We start from the raw sequence: 21,211 nt of genomic DNA, 5'->3' as shown, positions 1-21,211 counted from the left end.
GAATAAGAGTAGAAATTGCTTTAATCTGATTGGCTGAAGATTTAATACGAAAACAGGATTCATCGGGGATTGGATGAGCAGTAAAGTGGTGGGGATACTTGTATAAGCAAAAGAGAGGTAGACAAATCGTGCAGAACCTGAAGTACATATCGCTGTACATACGTAACCAATTAAACTCCTAGAATTATTCTCTAGGTTACCCATCTTTTTATTTCACATACTTCATGTACAAACGAACTCAAATTTCTTTTGACAACAGTGATAAGAGATAAGTCGGATAATCTGATAATCAGTGGATTTTAACGAGTGCAATAACGTTTTACACTAATAAATAGTACATGAATCAAGTTATACAAAGAATAAATTTGAGTGCAATTATTACTTAGAGAATACAATTAAAATGAATTTGCTTCTGGCTTCAAAGTTTTACATTGCACGAATGACAGAAGAAAGTGGTCCTGGCATGAAAGTTCTTTTGATGGATAAACAGACGGTAAATTTACAATATTTGAACCAATTGTCACATTTTAAATTAATTTTAACGTTCATTACAGACGAGTATAGTAAGTCTGTTATACAGTCAGTGGGAAATCTTTATGAAAGAAGTATTTTTATTCGAAAGAATTGATGCAAACGGTCGCAAAGAAGGATTAAAACATTTAAAATGTATAGTGTTTATAAGACCGACAAAAGACAATATTGATCTATTATGTGAAGAATTAAGGTGTCCTAGGTACGGAATGTATAATATTTGTAAGTAATAATACAGTGCTTTCATATTTACTCATTTGTTATACAAATTTTTTATGTGCAATATTGAATTTAATTGCGCAGACGATATTAACCTTTTAAAGTAACGAAAGGCCCTTTAAAATTATTAACCGGCTATTTACATTAACAATTCATTAAAACCTCCATTTACCTCTGTGATATTTTGTCATCAAATGTATTTCTATTTTAAATATAACTGTGTACTATTTTACTTGTATTTATTTTTGCTTCTACTTTCTGCTGTATTTAATTGTTAATAGAAACACTTTTATAGATTTCAGTAACATTATTGCAAAAGCTGACATTAAGCGTCTGGCTGAAAGTGACGTACAAGAAGTGGTGAAAGAAGTACACGAATATTATGCAGATTATTTAGCTATCAGTCCACATTTATTTTCACTTGGAATCACTGGCTGTTCACGAGGTAATTTTTTATTGCTTAATGTTTTAATTAAAATTGTATGATGTAATAAGAATGGCACATCTTTCAATTGTTACAGTTTAACAATTTTTTATGTATGGTTATTTGCCATTTGATGAAAATGATTTTTTGGAATATTAAAAATCTTAGGCAATGGAAGAGACAGTTACATATTAAATTAAAATCCTTACATTGATATTAGATACAAATAGTAGTCACTTGCATATGTTATAACAAGGATACTATTATGATAAAGATTGCTATCCTTATATACTTTTGTTATGATATATTTTTAAATTCACTAAAGAGTATCTTCCACAATATTTTTTCTCTGCAATTAGTAGTAGCTTTGTGAATCCAATTATTTTTTAGGGGCTATGAAACTGAATCTAAGTGACAAATTTTTATGTAAGAAAAATCGTTTAAAGTCATTAAAATCAATTAAATTGTCCCTATTTATGCATGTAATTATCAAACATTCTTTTAGCTTTTTACTGAATGTAGGAGACGAATATTTTGGTGGCCTGATAAGTCATGCAGCCCTACCAGGTTTGTTGACTCAAAAGAATAAAGAAGGACCTGTTCTTATTGAAATCTTATTCTTTGAAGACATTGTGAAGCAGGAATAATCGCTATAAAGATCTAGCAAAGATTTTATTTTAAGCAAACTATCAATTTGTCCTTACTCAAGCATTGCATTTCTATTTTTATTATTTCTTTAAATACTACAGGAGTTGATATTTCTGTATGTTGAGAACATATTTTGAACTGTTAGTTACAATTCCGTTATGGGAAATGTACTACATAGGAGTTTCATTTCTATGCTTTAAAGTAGGTGTGGGTATATCAAATTTCTTTCTTTCATATGTCGCATTTCATATATTCTACAGATTTATTATCGTGGAAACCAGAACACTTGCAGCGGACTCTCTCAGGCATAATTTCCGTCTTACTATCAATTAAAAAATGTCCATACATACGCTATCAAAGTAGCTCGAAAATGGCAAAGGGGCTAGCGGAAAAAGTACGAGAAGTTTTGAGTAAAGAATCAAATTCATTTCTCTTCAGACAAGACTCAAACCCAATTCTACTTATATTGGATAGAAGGGACGATCCTGTTACACCATTATTGAATCAATGGACATATCAAGCAATGGTTCATGAATTGTTAACTATTAATAACAATCGTGTTAATTTATCACACGTGAAAGGTATTTCAAAGGAATTGAAGGAGGTTGTTCTTAGTGCTGGACACGAAGAATTTTATGCAAATGTAAATAGATAACTTGGAATATACATTATTAATATAAATGTACAGCTGCGAAAGCGTTTCAAATACAAGTAAATGATTTTTAACAGAATTTATATTGTAATTTTGGTGAAATTGGGCAAACGATAAAAGAACTGATGGATGAATATCAGAAAAAAGTTCAGAAACATCAAAAGGTAGAAAGCATAAATGATATGAAGAACTTCTTAGAAACTTATCCTATGTTTAAAAAACTTTCTGGAACGGTCTCGAAACATGTGACAGTCATTGGTGAACTTTCATCCCTAGTGACACGTCATCATTTACTGCAAGTATCAGAGTTGGAACAAGAACTCAGTTGTCAAAATGATCATTCAGCACAGGTGTATAACAATGTCTTTTTCTTTAATTCTTTCATTACAATATTTTACAATCTTGAATTTTGCTGCAGCTTCAAAAGATAAAAGATCTTATTAATAATCGACAAATTCGAGAAATTGATATGACGAGATTGGTAATGTTGTATGCATTACATTACGAAAAGCAAACAAATAATGACATTAATGGATTGATCAGCTTAATAAAAAGTAAAGGAGTATCTGACAAAAATATTAAGGTATAATAAATGATAACTTGGTTTTTTGTGAAAATTGAATGAATTAAATGAATTGAAAATGATAAGTAGATTTATTTGTTTTTTTTTTTTCTTCAAAAAACGGGTTTATCATTTCAGACTTCAATACTAACTTCATAACAATGTTTTAGCTCATAAGCCACATTTTAGTATATAGTGGTATTAATGCGAGACAAAATAATTTATTTGATCGAGAATCAGTAGTTAAAATTACGAAAAAATTGTTCAAAGGCTTAAGTGGCATAGATAACATATATACTCAACACACTCCACTGTTGCAAGAAACACTTGAGGACTTAATGAAGGGAAAGTTGAGCCCACAGGCATTTCCATACCTTGGTGACACGATAATATCGAAAAGGTAAACGTTTACTGTTCTAGTATAACAGTAATAAACATTTATATTTTGCAAAATTATTATTTAGATTATTATTTTTTCAGACCACAAGACATAATCGTTTTCATGGTTGGTGGAACGACGTATGAAGAAAGTTTAGCCGTATATAATTTGAATAGACAAAATCCGGGTATAAGAATTATTTTAGGTGGTACCAATGTGCATAATTCTCAGAGCTTCTTGGAAGAAGTAGAATCTGCTACAGCAAAAGTAGAAAAACAATAATAACTAAGAGTAATATATGTATATGTATTTTTTATTAATATATAAATATGTGCAAATCTATAATTATGTATTATTGATATACTATAAATTATTCTTTTGTAAGTAATGTATTAATAATTACATTATTAAATCGAGATTACAGTTCTATGAGATTTGTTTGTCAATTAGTTTCCTTTCACGACTTACCTTTATGTTAAATAACTTCTGATGCCATCAACATTTTTTGTACGATTAGATAATATTACCATTAGCTATTCTATATTAGTGACGAATTAATATAGTACTTCGTGGATGCAAAAATTACGATTCTGTGTTGGTAACAACCCTTTATGACATTTTCGAAAAGCCATGACCATACAATGTTTAACTATTTGTTTTTATAAATTGTTATACGTGAGGAAACTATTTCAAATTGTTATTTTAAATAAATGCCCTGTTATCGAGTACGTAAAAACCTTTAGTACCAGGCTAATGATAAAAATATTTCTATTCAAATACGTACTGTATGAAACAAGATGGCGGAATATCCGGAACCAAAATACGCGGCTCCCAAATACAAATACTGTTAAGATTTTTGCATGTGGAAACATATTAATCATGTAATATCTGTCAATCAAATGTTTTACATATGTAAATCTTACTCATTAAAAACATGTGTACACAAGTGTTTCATTTCCCATCAGTAAACTGATTACGTTCGCATTAAACTCCACGATATTCACAGTTCGATTTTACTTCTTGATTAAATGGAGTTTTTGATCCTCTATTCGAAGTACGGTAGGTGTATTATTTTTCGTTTCTCCTATTATTTTAAATTAAATTAAAGGGTTTATCCGAGTAGTCTATTGAATGGTCTAAGATTAATTTGGATTTTAAGGTATTCTTACCTTAAAAGAGACACGAATTGCTGTGCAGAAAGTTTGGATATTTCCATCGAATCTTTAGACATTACTTAATTATCAAAGTTCAAAAATGACGAATGAGTAAATTATGTTACTGTGTTCCACAACAATGAACAGAAATACTATTTTATAATATTTTCAGACCTTTGACCATAATGGGTACGCTTATCTATCTTTTCCTGGTAGTTTTGCCAGTAATTCATTCGTTCAAGGTAAAGTACATTTTTTCGTTTTTCAACAAATTTCACATCTACAAGTCATTCATTTATTTATGAAATTGTGTAAATATAGCGATAAAACATGTTCCGCAAAATATCTTTTATTGTATTCCCCAGCTACACGAATTGATGACCGCCGACGAAGTGATGGGGATATTTCATACAAGGCATGATTCTGGTATGTTTGAATGGGACAACTATGAATAGAATAATACCATATCGATATAATATACCGCATCATACATCGTTGAAACATTTTCGAATTGCTAGCAATAATTTATAAACTTATTCTTTTAGTACCGAAATACGAAATTGTGTCGATGCTGTATTCTGTAAACGCTATACACGAAAATGGTACCACAAAAATGTATGTGAACACCTTTAATCGTGATATTGAACTTACTTTGAACCCAACAGAGGGATACCTTGCTAGCGACGACACTCCTTTATGGACTGTCAAATCTGGAGTTAAGCAACTACCAGAAGGTCTACAATATACTCTCGTACCAAAAGTAATCATTTCTTTTTTGCATTGCTCTATCAAATCTTTAAGTATACATATATGTAATAAATTCCCGCTAAGAAAAAGAATGATTGTAGGCACTAAAAGAGATCGGTACTCCAATGCAGGACGAAAAAGCGGGAGCAGCTGTCGTAGTTGCATCAGAAAACAATAGATTTGCTAGATTCGTAAGTTCAAAAATGAACTTTAATCATCTTAAAGCGCTCTTTTAATTGCGCTATGCTAAATACACAAGATATTTTGGATCGACACATAAGAAAATAACCAGTTGATCACTTACGTAAGATTATGCAATCTATTGTTACGTTATTTATTTGTCACGTATAATCTCTATTTTAGGACGGGTTTCTGTCATCCAACTTAACTATACGTTCTTTGCCACAACGTATTATTCGTCTTTTGTACGAAAAAGGCGGTTTATTTGAGTCCCATCTGAATAAAGAAGGAACAATGGATAACTTAATGTACACTTATCTTCACGTTATTTATGAAAATATCCCGGAGAACTATGACAGCTTTAGTAAGCAACTTTTTAATAAAATAATCAAGTGCATTTGTTACGTGAGCATTAATAAAAATTATTATGTGTATAAATTACGTATAAAAATAATTTTTTTACATCTTCCAGAGCTTCCAAATCCAATGTCTAACATATATCCAATTCTAGAAGTTATATATCCAGAAGTTTTAGTAGTCATTGATTATAGTCTATATCTGTAAGTGTTACTCTACGTAATCTTTATCCATGTCAAGTTTTAAAATGTTTAGGAGTCGTACTGTCTATTTTAAATTCTGTTATCGAGTTAGAATGCTGGGCCACAATATCGAACAAGCTAAACGATATATTGTTGCTTTCTGGAATGGAGTTGATTTACGATACCGGGCACTAACGAAGCCGAAAATCCGATTAAATATCGCTGGTATAATTATAGCAATGGTATACATTTATGTCGTTTTTTACTAATTCTTTTTAATGATTTTAAAAATTATGTATGGTTGTGTAGAATATTTTTATTTATTTTCTAAAACTGCAGGATTTAGGAGCAGTTCCATATATTGAAGATAGTCGTTTGCAAGCGAATTTAGTAGATGCTGATCTCGCGTTGCATGGTATGGCATCTTATTTCTACAAAGAGAAAAGATTCCCTTGGAAAATGTATGACATGGCAATGACTACGACACAGTAAGTCAATAGGAACCTCTTCGATTGATCTGTAGTATCTAATTAGGTAAAACCCGAACAAAATTCGTATTATTCATCAATGAACGGAAACGTGCGGTAATTTAATCACTTTATGTATTTAAATGGAACAAGTAATTAGACGGAACTAACTTTTACAGTATGGATTTATGCAATAAATTAGATGAACATTTATGCGATCCTGCAACATTGGGTATGCGACCATTTCTTGCTTAATTTTTAATATGAAATTTTTATAAAATATAATATGACATTAATATTGGCAGGTTACGCTTACGTAAAGGGTGCATGTAATAGAAACACTACAACAAAAATGTCAGAGGCTGTTGGAATTGCAGAAGACAATGGCGGATTCAGCGGCATTATACCAGTAGCACACGAACTAGGACATTTGTAAGTTATTATTCTTTCGAAAAAAAATTAATTTATAATTTGTAAACATTTTTCATATTTTCAAACATATTTTTTTAGATTGGGAGCCCATCATGACGGTACTGCAGAGGATTCTAAAACTTGTTTGCCAAGCGATGGTTACATCATGACAGGATCTCTGAAGTTAAGCGAACATCAATTCAAATGGTCCAATTGCAGTGTAAATGCACTTCGCACATTTCTCAGGTAGCCTCCGGACATTAATTATTATTACCGAACAAATAATCAACAATTACAATAGGACTGAAGTTAAATCAATTATATCTAGGCTATTTGTAAATCTCGGACTTGGATGACCGGGTCATTTGAACCGAGCATCTAAATCGTCGGCTAACTATTCAATTGTGAAAGCTTGTTGAGAACTGTGGAACCTCGATCGTCCGGGCTAAGTAGAGTGACACGATTGTTCGGATAATAGAACAGTTAGTTACAAGGCTAGATATATTATCTTAATTGAATTGTAGAGTATATATGCGATAGTTTAGATTGCGCCGATTGCATGTAGAAACGCTTCGATGATCAGAGAATTCTAATATTGGAGAATCAGAAAACCAAGTTTTTTCCATTCTTCAAATATCGTATTGAAACTCTAGAAGAAACTCTAGAGATTATAAGAAAATTTCGTTTCAGTGAGGACAAAGCAAAATGTCTGTACGACGAGCCACCGAAAGCTACCGCGATAAGACGACTCATGCCTGGAAAGTTGATGTCCCTTGATGATCAGTGTAGAAAAGTATACGGCGGCCCAGCGTGTAATGTAAGTAATGCTGAAATCATAATAACGAATCTTCTAACAACAATGAAAAATCTTACTAGAGAAACACATCTGAGGTTTGCTATCGATTGAATTGCGAGGTTCCCGATGGCCACGGCTTGTGTTCAGCGATCGCTGCAGCAGCAGAGGGTTCCCCTTGCGGACCAAATCTCGTAAGTTCGTAATGTTCACGAGATTCAAATTGACACTTTTTTTTATATTTTGGAATAAGTTAAGAAGCATACCTTTTATTTTCCAGATATGTCTCGATGGCCTGTGCGTATTGGAAGGATCAGAAGTCAAAGATGAAAGAAATTATTCGACAATACTGAAGTAAATCTATGTTTTATAATAGGAACATGCTTGTTTAATAGACGTGAAAGCAGATTATTTCGAAACTACTGAAAATAAACTTTTTATTTTCAATGGTTTCTTAAAAAGACATATCTTATTTTATATCATTTATATTATATCTTATGAATAAATTAGACTAAAATTACGTCACCGTTTCTGATAATACGATAGATTAGATGTAATGATTAAAGTTTATTAAATATAGAGAGCTTCACTGAACAATTTTCGGTTCGATACCTATCTCTTCATATAACTCAGTTTTACTACCAGGATAATTTTCCAATATACAATCGACAATTTCGGTACATAAACGTCTTCGTTTAGTGTATTCGCGTGAATATTCGTTCAGCGCTCTCTCCGCTTTCCTCTTAGATTCGGCCAAATCTTCAGTACCACTTAGTGCCATCAATGCATCTAATTTATTTGTTAATACCGCAATACGTTCTTCGAGTTCGTTTCTTTGTCTTTTAGCTTCTTCAATCGTAATACTAGATTTTATAGATATCAATAAGGCTTCTTGAACTTTAATTTCTTTCTCTAATTCCTGATACTTGGACTCAACTTCATTGGCATGCGCCTGTAATTCTTTATCTATCCTCATCAATTCGTGTACTTCCAAATTTGAATCCTGAATTGGACAATAAACCTTCTGTTTTCCATAAACCTGATGTAAAAGTTATAAATTTTGTATTGTGTTTGAATGTATTTGAATATTTCGTAATATCGTACGTAAAAATAAGTTGAAAGCATAAGATAAAATTTGTTCATATATTATTCTAATATTTTCGCTAGAATAAAAATATAATATCGCCGCGAAATATTACATTCAAAATATTTACCAATCTATTAAATTTTGGGCATCGGGATATCGATTAGCAAATTAAATGTTACTCGGGAAAAAGGTCTCAGGAAAAAATATTGTACATCGCAATTTTTTTAATAATAACTAATAACAATACTTATAAACGAAATACTATTTCAAACTGTTATTTACGTTTTCGTTATAGACTTCTAATGATGCGTTTTTTGTTAATATTGGGTGTTAAAGTTTTAATAAATAGCGCGTTCCCTTAATTTTTCGTACCGAAAAAGCATAAAATAATTACGAAGCTTAAATTTTTATTTTCAATTGAAAGTTATTGCCTTTAAAAGATTTCGTAACATGTGCACAATTTATTTTTGAGCTGGGATTACGAACTAGTGACATTTCATTTTCCACTATCAACTTATTTCTACTAATTTGTTACACATTTAAAAGTAGGTATCTTACTTTTTCAAATATCTTCCCTTCAGCTACTAATTTGTCTATAGCTTTTTGCACAGAATTTTTACCATATTCATTGTGTAGATTAGCCACTATGTCATTAACACTATAAGGCCTGTTTTGTATTTTCATAAAATTATATACAACATCAGCCATTTTTATCTAAAGAATTTATATAAATATTAACTTATTAATAATTGTTCGACTATTAATGAATATTTTGTTTCTTTGCATTTTGTGTAGTTTAAAGGAAGTTTGATTTTTATTTATGATACTCCTTGAAAAAATGTTTGTATTCTTTGTAATCTAACTTCAAAAATATGTTATATATTCACAAAAATCACAGAATTTTTCTAATTGTTCAACTCTTTCATTGTACTTTTCATCTTATTACTTACCAACTTTCACAGGCACTAATGCTTAACGTGGAAGAAATAAAAAGGACGTATCACCATTTCGATTACTTACATTTTAGGTTAACATTCAAATTGTATTCACTATATTGTTTGGAATTCACTCGCTATTTCCTCTCTTCGTCATAGACTATAAAGGCAGCACTATGAGAATCGTCAGCAAATCAGAGCACAGCAATTCGCTGCATTCTCTCTATTCAAGAGCCTTGTAGTGACTTTATCTCGTGATGGTCAAAACGGGATCTGCAATTAATCCCTAGCATAGTTTGTCCGTTCTCCCTAAACATTTAAATTCCCTAAACATCACTTTCCCTGTCGATGCACCGATAGTTTTATTCAAATATTTACGTGCAAACAAAGAACAATTCTGATAAAAGAAGTATGTACATATGCGTAATGCACCAAAATACATATTATTGGAAACGGAATGCCGAAATAATCAGACCAAATAGAATCCAAAGGACAATGGGAAAATCGAGGAGTTGTTAAACGTCTACTAGTATAAAGACGAAGTGTGCGATGTGTACGTGGAAAATAGGGGAGAACGTAGAATGTAGTTAACAGAAAAAGGTAGGAAAATCCTAATCATTGACGTGTCCAATCTACCTTATATAATACGAACACAGTATCAGGATCGATGAATGGATGTGTGCATCCGCAGTGTGTCACGTTATCGTACAAGTACATGCTATAGTCGTGTGGCGTATCGGTCGCCATACATTGGTCGTTGTCGCCGCCATTGTTTGCATGGGCGAGCGATTGAGCATACGAGCGTGAAAACGAGCCTAACAGCGGCGAAGAACGAGGGAACAAGAAGACGGATAACGATACACGGTCGACGGGGTCGTCGCGTTCAAAAGATACCTGAAAATTGAGAACCGGTTCGAGGGACGAGCTATGAAAAGCGACTGCATTCCGCACGTTCGTGTGCGGCTTATTGTCTCGAACGTCCGAGGGGCAAATCGGCGAGCGAGGGTTGCAGAAATTGTGTAGTGCGATTAACGAAAGACATCCCCGTGTTCGACAGTTTTCCCCCGACTAATGTGGCCGTTTCGGACAGTGATGGTCACGGCGTTCGCGGTCATAGAAAACGTGGAGCATTGCTCTCCTGTGTGCTGCGACGCTACCGATGCAGCTTCGCCGAAGAGATCGGACGCGATTTGGTCGTTCCCTTGACCGGATTACGTTCGCATTCCTGAAGAAAGTTCCATCGGTGATGAACAATATCGTGCAGTGCGCGAACGTGTACGATGCTTCGTTGAAGAACGATCGTTTCTTCTCTAAAAATGGGTTCCCAACGAGATATTTTCTAATTCTGTGATCTGAACGGCCTCGAATCGCCCGTAGCTTTGTGTGCCGATTGACTCGCGCGTGCTTTTGCTCGAGAACATTATGTGATATTTCATCTATTGGAATTCTGCACCCCTTCCTCGTCACAGCGTTGCAGATCAAACACACAAAGGTTAGTTCGACCAGAATATTAGAGCGCGATAGACGTGGATAATAAAAAACGGTAATGGAAACGGATGTTGGATCAACGAAAGATTGAGATTTAAAATATTAGCATATTTTGAAGTATCGTTTTATTGAACAATCCTACTAATACGATTTTCAATGACAGTGCTGTGTCAATGTCGAGAACTTTTAAAAAATTGTATAGGTAATCTCGGTACGGGACAGAAATTTATATCGCGTCACCTTATACACTTTTTGGTTAAAGTTCGCTCGCCTGTATTTTTATAATTTATGCAGAAATATGGGCAAGTTTTTTTTTACTTTGATAATGTTGTAACCCCTTGAAAAGTAGATGCGCAGAAATGTATACGACTGTTTGCGCATAGGTCTCACGAAAGGGTAGTAGATGTGTAGGAGACTTGCGGTAAAGGGAGCACGAGTGGAACGAAACGGAAAGAAACACGTGTACCTTGTTGAATAATGCATCCCTCTCACAGGTTTTGTACGTAGCTGCATTTTCTGGTTGTCGCGCAGTAGTGCACAGTCTCGAACGTCACCATAAGCGACCGCAAACGAGCCTATTTTTTGCTTTCGGCGATTCCGATACGTCGCGACTCTTGAAACGCCAAATGACACACGCGTGCTGATACGTTTCCGGTCAAATAAATCCGCGATAACGATGATAACGACAGAAGTGACATCGATATCTGAAGGTGCCAACAACCGATAAGGCGCGATCGTGTTACAGTGCTTCGTTGTCACTTCGCCGATCGTTTTATTCGTAACAATCTGACGGAACGTAATTTGAGCAATCGAGGGTAACTGTTTCCTTCGGAACCATGTACGTGCGACGCAATGTTTTAAATACCGGCAAATAAATCTTATCAACTGTGACAGTGGCAGTGTCATCAATTTTATGCGAACTGTAAACCGTACATTTTTATTTCAGGATGCTGGACCATTCCTTTTCGCATCGAGAAGGGAATCTTGGCCCCGTGACGATGCTGATGCTTTTAATCCTATCGTTGACCGACGTACCTTCCGTGAAAGGTGAGTAGCAATGTTAGAACCACCGGTACTACCGCCATCCCTCCTTTCATTTCCCCTTTCCGTCCAATAGAAAACGCTTACGTCAAGATAACGGCCGTCGCACGATTTCAAATCAGCTCGATTTGAAATACAAATTGATTTCTTCAACGCTTCTCTAAAATTGTATTAACGGCATTGAGAACGCTTTAACGCCTGAACCTGCTGGTTCATAAAAATGACAAATTGTAAGATATGTCGATTTACAACGACAACATGACTGTATATTGAAACGTCCCGCCATTTTTATTATTATATATCCCCAGACTAAAGACATTCTACAATCCTCCGCGAGCGGTTTAAAATGTTAAGTCTGTCATTTTGACTCTCCAAGTAGGCTTGGATAATGAATACAGTAAGGACACAGTGAATGATATTGTGATAGGTTCCTGCGAGTTCCCGGCGAGTTGGGCCGGTGAATGGTACGAGCATAGCAAAGTGGTGTCGGTTACCGTAAACGCCACTTCTCTGGGTGAAAAAACGTGTGTGGAGCGATCTGCCGATTCGTACATCATTTAGTAAGTAGAAATTAAGAAAACGTAAGGAACTATAGTGCAAAACAGATGGTGCATTCATTCTCGATTTTAGCGGAGACAATTGTTACCACTGCCTAATCGTCAATGACAGACACGAGAATGTGATACAGTTTCGCGAGGGTAAGATAGGAATCAAAGTCTCCCTAGAAATGTCTCATCCGGTCTACAACTAATCGATCGTTTTCCTGCTGTAGGATACTGTCACCCGTCGCAAATCCCGTTGGAAGATATGTGCTCGACCATCAAATCGGACGATACGCTTTTCTCGATGTTCCGCGTGAATTCTAAGCCGATACCGTGCCCTTTCAGCGGGTCGTCGTTCACGTTTTCATACGATAAGGGCTATGGCGAGTGCTTGTCTCCTGTCAGCCTCGGGGAGAAGTGCACCGACGAAAGTAAATTGCTTCTCAAGTACCAAGCTTGCCCGGACATTACCAGGAGCGAAAGCAACAGTCAGTACCTGCAAATTCTGATCACAATTTGGTTCAATGAGAACATTTTCGTAATGTCGTTCAAATTATTTCGCGTTTCAGCGGAAGAATTGCAGTGCCTGGCGGTGTGGAACGATGGTCGCAATAAATATCTAGTTGGAACTTTGAAGGGAAGAAGCGTGTCCGGTGCTGAGAAAACCTACAGGTATCTTTCGCGTTCGAATATACACGATTTGCATTCCAGTGTTACGGTTCCTCAGTTTTTAATCTATTCGTGATTCATTTAGATGTTTCTTGTACGAGGAGAGAACACATCATCAGGGGAAGGTGGTCTATCTACTGGCTCAATCCGGCGAACCTACCTGCAACGGCCTAACCACTGTTTCCGAGGGATCGCCTACGATCAAACTGACAAAAAGTAGGAAACTCGTCTCGTTACGTGCGTTGTGTTAGCCATTTTCCATCTTCACCCTTATCATTCGTTGTTTTCACAGTCGACAAAGAGCACAATAAATGTAAATATCCCTCCTGGATCACCGAGCATCACGATTGGCATTCGTTGGATGGTACCAAGATCTATCACTTTACGAACAAGAATGCAACTCTGAAAGTGCGAGTACAAAATACCGAGGGGGACACGTCCCACGACGAGAAAATCGTCTGCCATAATCTAGAGAAATTCCACTCTGGCGATAGCGCGCAAGGGCACAAAGTACAATTAATTGCTCACGTAACCAGCGGCTGGTAAGTATAGGCGGTATTGTGTATTGTCGGCTTTCTACTAGAACCTAACGACATTATGGTTGCAGCGATATCGGTTACGTTTGCATGATATTCCACAAACGGGATCAACATATTATAGAGTTACAACAGTCGGGTGAGTACTTTTAAAGCATCTGCGCGACTCTGTGCACTGTGATTCGTTTCTGACCATCGATCTCTTGTAGATCAAAAGGCCATAATGCCGGACGAGGCGTGCTCTCTCTCGAATACATCCACCATGCCGTACACCACACTCATCAGTGAGTAATAGAGTAGTTGAACATCGTGGAAAACTTTAAAGGTAGCGAAGTTAACCGATCGATCGTTGACGCAGGCTCGTCCCTGCGCCAGAGGAAGTGCCCGAACCATGGGAGATATACCATGCTAGGATTCGCTCCGTTCCACTTGGCTGGCACGTCGATTCGTCGACAGCGTCGCAGCGAGAAACGTTCGTCCAGAATCGTCAAAAGGAGAACATGGAACGAGGACCTGCAACAGGTGAAGACGCACGATCAACTTCAACGACAGCATCAGCAACAGCAGGTACACCACCATCACCATCACCATCATCAGCACGGAGGAGAACAACAACTTCAGCAGGAAGAACACGGAGATGAGTGTAGCACCACCGATGTTGAGATAGGATGCACCTCGTCGGATCAAAGCGAGATTATTACTAGAAAATCGTGTGGCAGTGAAGAAACGAGTAAATTTTTCTTGAATATGATTCATCGATTTGCGTAAAAGAATAAATGTTTGTAATGTTTGTTCGATTCTTGCAGCGTATTACTGCCATGGAAGTTGGGAAGAAAAGGATGCCTGGTACACGATAGTGTCCCGGAAAACCAGTCAGACCACTCCCGGATTGGGACAGACATATTGTTTGTCCATGCGATTGAAAGGTAACGCAGGGAAGACGACGGGGTCAAATAATAAAGCTAAACTGCCCGATCAAGAATTTTGGGTTACGAGATTGGATCGCGTTTGCCACAGGGAACCAGCGGAGGACGCGTGGACTCACACCCTCGCGAATCAAGGTGTGTTGACGATGACGTATACCCGATGAAATTCCATACACTTCCTTCATTCTTAAATCATTGTTTCCTTCCATCAACGTTATATACCCCGTTATCTTTTGTTGCAGGTGTTTGCGAGGACGCAACAAAGGCAGCTTCCAGTTTAGCGCCATTCCTTCCTCTATCGAAAGTCTTATTTATTATAATTGCTGGGAATTGCGCGGCCTACAAGTATTTGTTGAGATGATATGCGTGTTCCAAGTGAAAGAAAAGCGATGCTCGAGGCGGTACCGTTCCTCCGAACTCTTGTGCGAAACGAGCAAAGAAAAAGGCCGGCAAACCCCTTCGAGCTTTCGTGTTCCTCTTCTCGAAGAGGTCGAGACCAAGATTGGGCGTACGGATCGAGTCGAGCGACGCGAATCGTTGAACAGAGCCGCGAAGTTCGACCGTGCGGTTGGCGGAGCACGCGTTCCATCGTTTCTCATCTTTTCCTTCCTCTTCCTTTTATTTACGACTGGTTTCAACGGCAGCTCATAGGTAATTATCATTTCTTTCCATCCATCTTTGCTTCACTTCCGTTCCGCGTTAGCCTATCCCTCGGCTTTTCTATTCGCTTGCCCGGGCACTCCTTTACGCGGGACCGTGTGGAACCGTTATTAGTCTTTGTTGATTGGACGTATTATTTCGTCACGGTCCTGCCGCCAGCATACTTTAAGGAGGTACTTAGATTTTATGCGCGAGGACCGTCCGTTACGACAGAGAATTTTTTTGAACAACCTTTATAGCGCCGTGCATTTATAAGTTTTCTATATTCGTATCGTTTTTCGAATGCGTGTCGAGAACAAAGCGTTCTCTGTCGCACCGAAAGGAACTGCAGACGTTAAATATAAGGATGAAAATGCGAGCAACGAGGCACTAATTTTTCGTGAGATAACTTGCGAGTTTCTAAAGATAAAGAGAAAGAGAATGTGTGAGAACCGGCATACTATCGGCATACTACACCCGCGGTTTCTGTAGATACAAGCAGGGTACAACGAGTCAAGACCAGGTTTGATCGATCGCGGATAGATCCACACGATTCTACGACTAGAGAGGTGTTTCGTTCGACTAACGCGTAACAATTACAATAAGAGAGTCCTTTTTTTACTTTTTAATCGACTACACGTTGTACATAATAATTTAAGCACTGTATAAAGACTGTTTTTAAAGAGTATAAAATTTTCCACTAATAATCGCGACGAATCATCGAAGCGCGCCACAGATTCACGCGCGATCGTTCGATCAGACTGATGAAAATGGGAACGGGACGATGAAATAAGATTATGCTCGGTCGTTTCTCATGGATGGCTTCTGCGCGCGATCGAGAAACTAGACCAATTCTAGCCCAGAGACCGAGTACGCCGAGTCGTTGACGGATAGCGATGCGCGATTCGTTTGGAAAACTTAAACGGCAGAACCATCCTCGAATCGCACTTGCCTGTTTCTTCGTTTGCAAGGCGCCGGCCCGGCGAATCGTGTTCCGATCCAGTGGGAAAACGTGGCGCGTTCAGTAACACCTCGTCACGCTCGCAGCAAACTTTAGTTTTCTAGCGAGAAAATTTGTCAAGAGAGGCGAGAGACGAAGCTGACGCGCGTCGGTCTAATGTTCATAGGATAAAGGAACTTTTTAAAGACGGAGATAAATTTTTATTTTTATACGCATAAACGCCATCGTTCCTGGTTCAATTCCCATACGTTCAGACATTCTCAGACTTTGCTTCTCCTCCGGAGAACAGCCCCACGCCACACTCGGCCGATCATTGTTTCCTCCCCACTGTACACGCTCTCTCCCTCAGCCTCTGCCTCTTTTATACACTTCACTTTGTTCCCGATATACGTTCGGATATTTTTTGATAAGACTACCGAGTGCGCCGCGTCCACTAGCAATTTTTCAATCGATGAATAATTGAGGAAATGAGAAAAGAAGAAAAAAAAAACCGAGAGCACGTTTCTATGCGTCTCCGCGTCTTTGCGTGCCAGTTAAGTACTTGGTACACGCGATCCTAGCGATCCGAACAGTGTCACTTTTTCTACATCTTCATCTTCTTTCGTTTGCCAACGAAACGACTGCCCGTATCTTGCGCGAAATAATCTTAAGAATAATAAGATACTATGCACGTTGTCATTTTCTTTTCGGAGTAGATGTTCCTGGTGACAGATCCGCATCACATGTGTCAAGTAATAACGAACGTCTCGTGGGGGGAGGGTGTGCGAATGTGCGTGCCGGTAATCGTAGGCGCGTCTCGGCCAGGGGTGCAACCCTGCGTCAAAGCCCGCGTATTTCCAAAATAGTGGGAAAATCGATGGATAAACGTGTCTCGAAACGAAAAATATATACCGATTCTGGAGCATTTTCACGATGAATGAAACGTCGACACGCACGGACGAGACAGAGAGACGCGTAGACACGCGGGCGGATGCGAGTAGCGCGAACGTAAATTCGTATAACTGACCACGAACAACTTTTTACAAATGTCTAACTATACGTGTACGCGTGTTTGCGCTTTTGTACATTTTGTATAATGAGTGCGTGTTTTGCCGATCCTGGGAGTGCGTGCGTAAAGAAAAATCGTGTGATTAAAAAAGAGAGAGAATACTACGCGCAGCCGTGCGCGTTCGCGATACTCTATTGTTTCTTTAACTATTGTGATGTTAACGCAACAACGACGATCATAACGACGATTGCCGACGATAACGACAAAGACGATCTCTCTCGTAGACAGAGACGCCGTACGATTCGGAATAAAAATAGTAGCGTTTAAGAATATACACCGCGCGCGTTGCTGGCCTCGAGGGTCGAGCAGTACGCAACGAAACGCGTGCATCGATCGCCGCCGCCGCCGTCGCCGTCGATCGATCGATCGATCGATCGATCGGCCGATCGATCGATGCGTGAAATCCACGAGGGAGAAGCTGCGTGTTTGTGTCGGAACACTGCCGCGTGCGAGCCTTGTTCCGAAACGATCGTAGAGTCCGACCGTTTCTCATCGTTCCTAATCGACGGATCGACAAGGTCTGCGAGCTCCGTCGAGCAAGATCACTGCCGAGACTGCGTCGAGATTTTTTCTCACACACGGTTTGTCGAAATTGCTTCTCCCCCACGGGAAAACGATAAGCGCGATCGACGCGTCGCGCTACCGGTTCACCGCGATGCCACTTGAATCGTGAACCGACAGGGCCTTTTTACTCGGTCAAGAGAGCCTAGAGCGGTGTCGGTGTTTAGCGAATCACCAGAACCATGGATCAAATGTTGTGACCCATAAGTAAAAGCTACACTGTGTGTAACGTTTATTATTATATTTTGAATATGACAAAATACACATTCATGTACAGAAAACACGGTTGCAGGGATGTCCACGAGTCCCACCTCTCCCACCGCTACTCGCAACGGTTATGAAGTCCGGCAGCTGAGGAAAAATTGCTTTCGAATTTCGCGTGGGTTCCTTTTTTTAAATAGAAGGTAGCGATCGGCCGCTCCTCTGATCGGAATCAATGACCGGAGTTTGGTCGCTGCAGTTGTCTAAATTGCAAAGTTTGTTAATCGCGAGGCCGTTCGATCAGCTCGCAAGGCCGGATTTACGGGAGGCGGGTTGCACAACGAGCCTGCAAATAGCGCCGTCTCGCGCATACAGAGAAATTTGATCGCATACACGACGGCCGACGCTAAAATGTACGAGGGAAGCCACGTGGATACCGTGGATCGATAGGACTACTGTTTTGACGAAGCGGTCGATCAACTGGTATGCCGCCAGCGGTCGACTCGAATCGGGGGGCGTGCATCGAATCCGCCGTTTAACGGTGTTTAGGTATGCACGAGGGCAAAACACCAGCACCGTGTCGCGGCACGCTCTTTCGTGCACGCGTCGCAAGCCTGTCTCCCCTTTCCTCCTTTCCCAGAGAAAGAAAGAAAGAAAGAAGGTGGGAGGGAGGGAGGGAGGGAGGGAAGGAAGGAAGATTAAACTACGACTAATTGGTTCCGCTCGGGAAATTCCACCCGGTTGCAAAGTGTGTCAGGGGAGCGAGCCAATTTCGAGGGAGACTATCGAATTATTGGTACGCCCCCGAGAGTGTACTGGGTAGAGGTTCGATGTCGGGGAAACGAACGATGCGAGACTAAAAAGAAGTAGAACGGAGGAAGATGAAATGTAGGACACAAATGAACGGGGTGAACGGTAATAGCATCTAGGAAAGGGTTGCGCATCTGCGCAGGTGTTGTATAGATTCGCAAGGTTCAATAATTTGCCACCGATACGCGGATACGTGCAAAGTTTATATTCGAAAATGTTCCATTTCCTAATGGCCCCTCGTTATCTCGAGTCCATTCGCGTTCCACATGCATTGCCTGCACGCTGCCGCGTTGCGTTTCATGCTGCAATATTCGACGCGGCCACGGTCCACGCGTCCGGCGCACGAAAATTTGAAACTGTCGGAAACCGTTTCCCCCGCATCGTCGACCACCGTACGGGCTCGATACGAATCGATCGATTCGCGGACGACCGCCGGCCAGTGTCCGTTCGATCGAACAATCTTTTGCGACGCGAATTAATCGACGATTAAGGAGGTGGACCGCCGAAAGCGGTCGCGATCCACGCTTTGTTCTTCGTTTCGCTCGGGGCGAGGAACAATTAGCGTGCCGCCGCTGCTGCTGCTGCTGCACGTTTTCGCAATCGTCGTCGATGTCTCGCAATTCCTCTCTCTCTCTCTCTCGCTCTTACACTCTTTCGCAGTTCCGAGTCGGGCGTTCTCAGGGTTCTCACCCTGGTGGAGCCCCTTGGAGCATCGGGCAAGGAAATGCAGGCTGAAGGGAAGTACGAGCAGAGTGTCCTCTTGAACGAGAGGAGAACGGAGAAAATAGAAAGACGAGGGGCGAGGAGGAGGGCTGTACGAGAAGGTGAGAGGCGGGTAGGAGAGAGAATGTGAGTGAGAGAGAGAGAGAGAGAGAAACGGGGATGACACGGGTCGGCAACGACGGTGCTGCTGCTGCTGCTTTTGCCACCCTCCCGTCTCCCCTCCACGGCGGAGAAGCGCAGGCGCTAATGTCCTTTCTCGGTGGTCGTATTCCACGCCAGTTATCCGTGGAATGCGAAGGTAAACGGTGCTCTTTTTCTCGAGAGGACGCAAGGTATCTGGATCAAACCTTTGTTTTCATACATCGCAATTCTCACGCCCGACGACACCGAGCAACCATAACCCGTCGTTAATTCACCACCTAGAGATCGACGCATGTTGCATTCTCTCCTCGGTGTCATCGTGATCCGTCAGACCGCACACCGCACACCTCACGCTGCACAATCCCGTGCTGCCAATGTACCCGAAAGTTTGCCCGCTAATCGAGTTACCTGTTCGCTTCCATGCCGCGAAGAATCGCCCGGTTTTTCTCGAGACCGTTTTCATTAATGCACCGAGCGCGGCTCCGTATCTTTCGCTCGCGTCTCACGCCACCGGGAGGTCACCATTCGCTTTACGCAACACGCTTAATCGCGACCCCAAACAATTACCCACCCAGCAGTCGTCCACCCGCATCCACGGCAAAACAAACGGATCGTCGTTTGGAGAAACGGCGATCGGCTCCTGGCCACCGGGGATCCGTGTTCCTCTCGCTGACCGTTTCTGTCGGCCCGCAAGTAGATTTGTTTCGACGAGTGTCTCCAATTAGCGTTCACTCGACGTCGATTCGATCCCTGCTTGTACGTTCGGCAATTACTTTGGCCACCCTGCGGACAATGCCACCGCGTTGCCTTTTGTGCCACTCCTACGCGGCCGCTTTGTTGACGTTTTAGAGAGCCAACCGATAGCTAAACAAATGCTCGCTGGATCGGTTCGCGAATCGCGTCCGATTCCAAGAAAAAAAAAAAGAAAAAAAAGTCTTTGATTTCGGTGAAAAATGGAACGGTCGCGAAATCTTGCGAGCGGCTCGACGACGGTTCGATCGCGATCGGAGGAGAATCGTCGTTGGCAGGCTATCGCGAACTATCCATCGGTCGCCACTCTAGCTAGCTAGCTAGCTAGCCGGTTATCGTCGCTGACCCAGACCAGTATTTTGGCCGAGCCGACCTTTCTACCTAGATTCCGTTTGCACGGTCGTTTGATCGTTTAGCAACGAGCGTGAAATTATCGATCGGCGTGAA

At 39.9% G+C, this 21,211-nt stretch overlaps 4 protein-coding genes across 6 annotated transcripts; 3 read left to right on the top strand and 1 right to left on the bottom strand.

The window, feature by feature from the left end:
- Positions 1-232: 232 nt before the first annotated feature.
- Positions 233-3,847, top strand: Vps45 (vacuolar protein sorting 45). The gene is made up of 8 exons (XM_078191762.1): positions 233-493; positions 555-753; positions 1,046-1,195; positions 2,083-2,465; positions 2,552-2,824; positions 2,893-3,057; positions 3,207-3,436; positions 3,517-3,847. Exons 1-8 carry the CDS (start codon positions 401-403, stop codon positions 3,695-3,697), a joined length of 1,674 nt encoding a protein of 557 aa, XP_078047888.1. The 5' UTR covers positions 233-400; the 3' UTR covers positions 3,698-3,847.
- Positions 3,848-4,754: 907 nt separating this feature from the next.
- Positions 4,755-8,081, top strand: LOC144475662 (A disintegrin and metalloproteinase with thrombospondin motifs like). The gene is made up of 14 exons (XM_078191766.1): positions 4,755-4,811; positions 4,935-4,995; positions 5,115-5,329; positions 5,418-5,507; positions 5,680-5,860; positions 5,969-6,056; positions 6,148-6,277; positions 6,375-6,523; positions 6,682-6,734; positions 6,808-6,934; positions 7,013-7,159; positions 7,604-7,730; positions 7,790-7,900; positions 7,987-8,081. The coding sequence occupies exons 1-14, from the start codon at positions 4,755-4,757 to the stop codon at positions 8,062-8,064; spliced, it is 1,614 nt and encodes a 537-aa protein (XP_078047892.1). The 3' UTR covers positions 8,065-8,081.
- Positions 8,082-8,102: 21 nt separating this feature from the next.
- LOC144475661 (homologous-pairing protein 2 homolog) lies at positions 8,103-9,969 on the bottom strand. Of its 2 annotated transcripts, none has more exons than XM_078191763.1 (3): positions 9,744-9,969; positions 9,352-9,507; positions 8,103-8,745 (listed from the first exon to the last, which is right to left on the bottom strand). In XM_078191763.1, exons 2-3 carry the CDS (start codon positions 9,499-9,501, stop codon positions 8,293-8,295), a joined length of 603 nt encoding a protein of 200 aa, XP_078047889.1. In that variant the 5' UTR covers positions 9,502-9,507; positions 9,744-9,969; the 3' UTR covers positions 8,103-8,292. The 2 variants fall into 2 exon arrangements, with proteins under 2 accessions (XP_078047889.1, XP_078047891.1); XM_078191765.1 differs by having other exon boundaries at positions 9,814-9,969.
- A 228-nt stretch (positions 9,970-10,197) lies between these two features.
- Positions 10,198-18,414, top strand: LOC144475658 (uncharacterized). Of its 2 annotated transcripts, none has more exons than XM_078191761.1 (13): positions 10,198-11,220; positions 12,163-12,263; positions 12,685-12,817; positions 12,888-12,955; positions 13,030-13,287; positions 13,369-13,471; positions 13,554-13,684; positions 13,761-14,010; positions 14,076-14,143; positions 14,214-14,288; positions 14,363-14,734; positions 14,811-15,065; positions 15,173-18,414. In XM_078191761.1, exons 2-13 carry the CDS (start codon positions 12,164-12,166, stop codon positions 15,289-15,291), a joined length of 1,932 nt encoding a protein of 643 aa, XP_078047887.1. In that variant the 5' UTR covers positions 10,198-11,220; position 12,163; the 3' UTR covers positions 15,292-18,414. The 2 variants fall into 2 exon arrangements, with proteins under 2 accessions (XP_078047887.1, XP_078047886.1); XM_078191760.1 differs by lacking the exon at positions 10,198-11,220 and adding an exon at positions 11,717-12,054.
- The last annotated feature ends 2,797 nt before the right edge of the window (positions 18,415-21,211 follow it).

Source organism: Augochlora pura, chromosome 10 (assembly GCF_028453695.1).
Source record: "Augochlora pura isolate Apur16 chromosome 10, APUR_v2.2.1, whole genome shotgun sequence".
In the NCBI taxonomy this organism is placed as follows: domain Eukaryota; kingdom Metazoa; phylum Arthropoda; class Insecta; order Hymenoptera; family Halictidae; genus Augochlora; species Augochlora pura.
The sequence above is the reverse complement of the archived record's forward strand: the minus strand, read 5'-3'. Positions and strand labels throughout refer to the sequence as shown.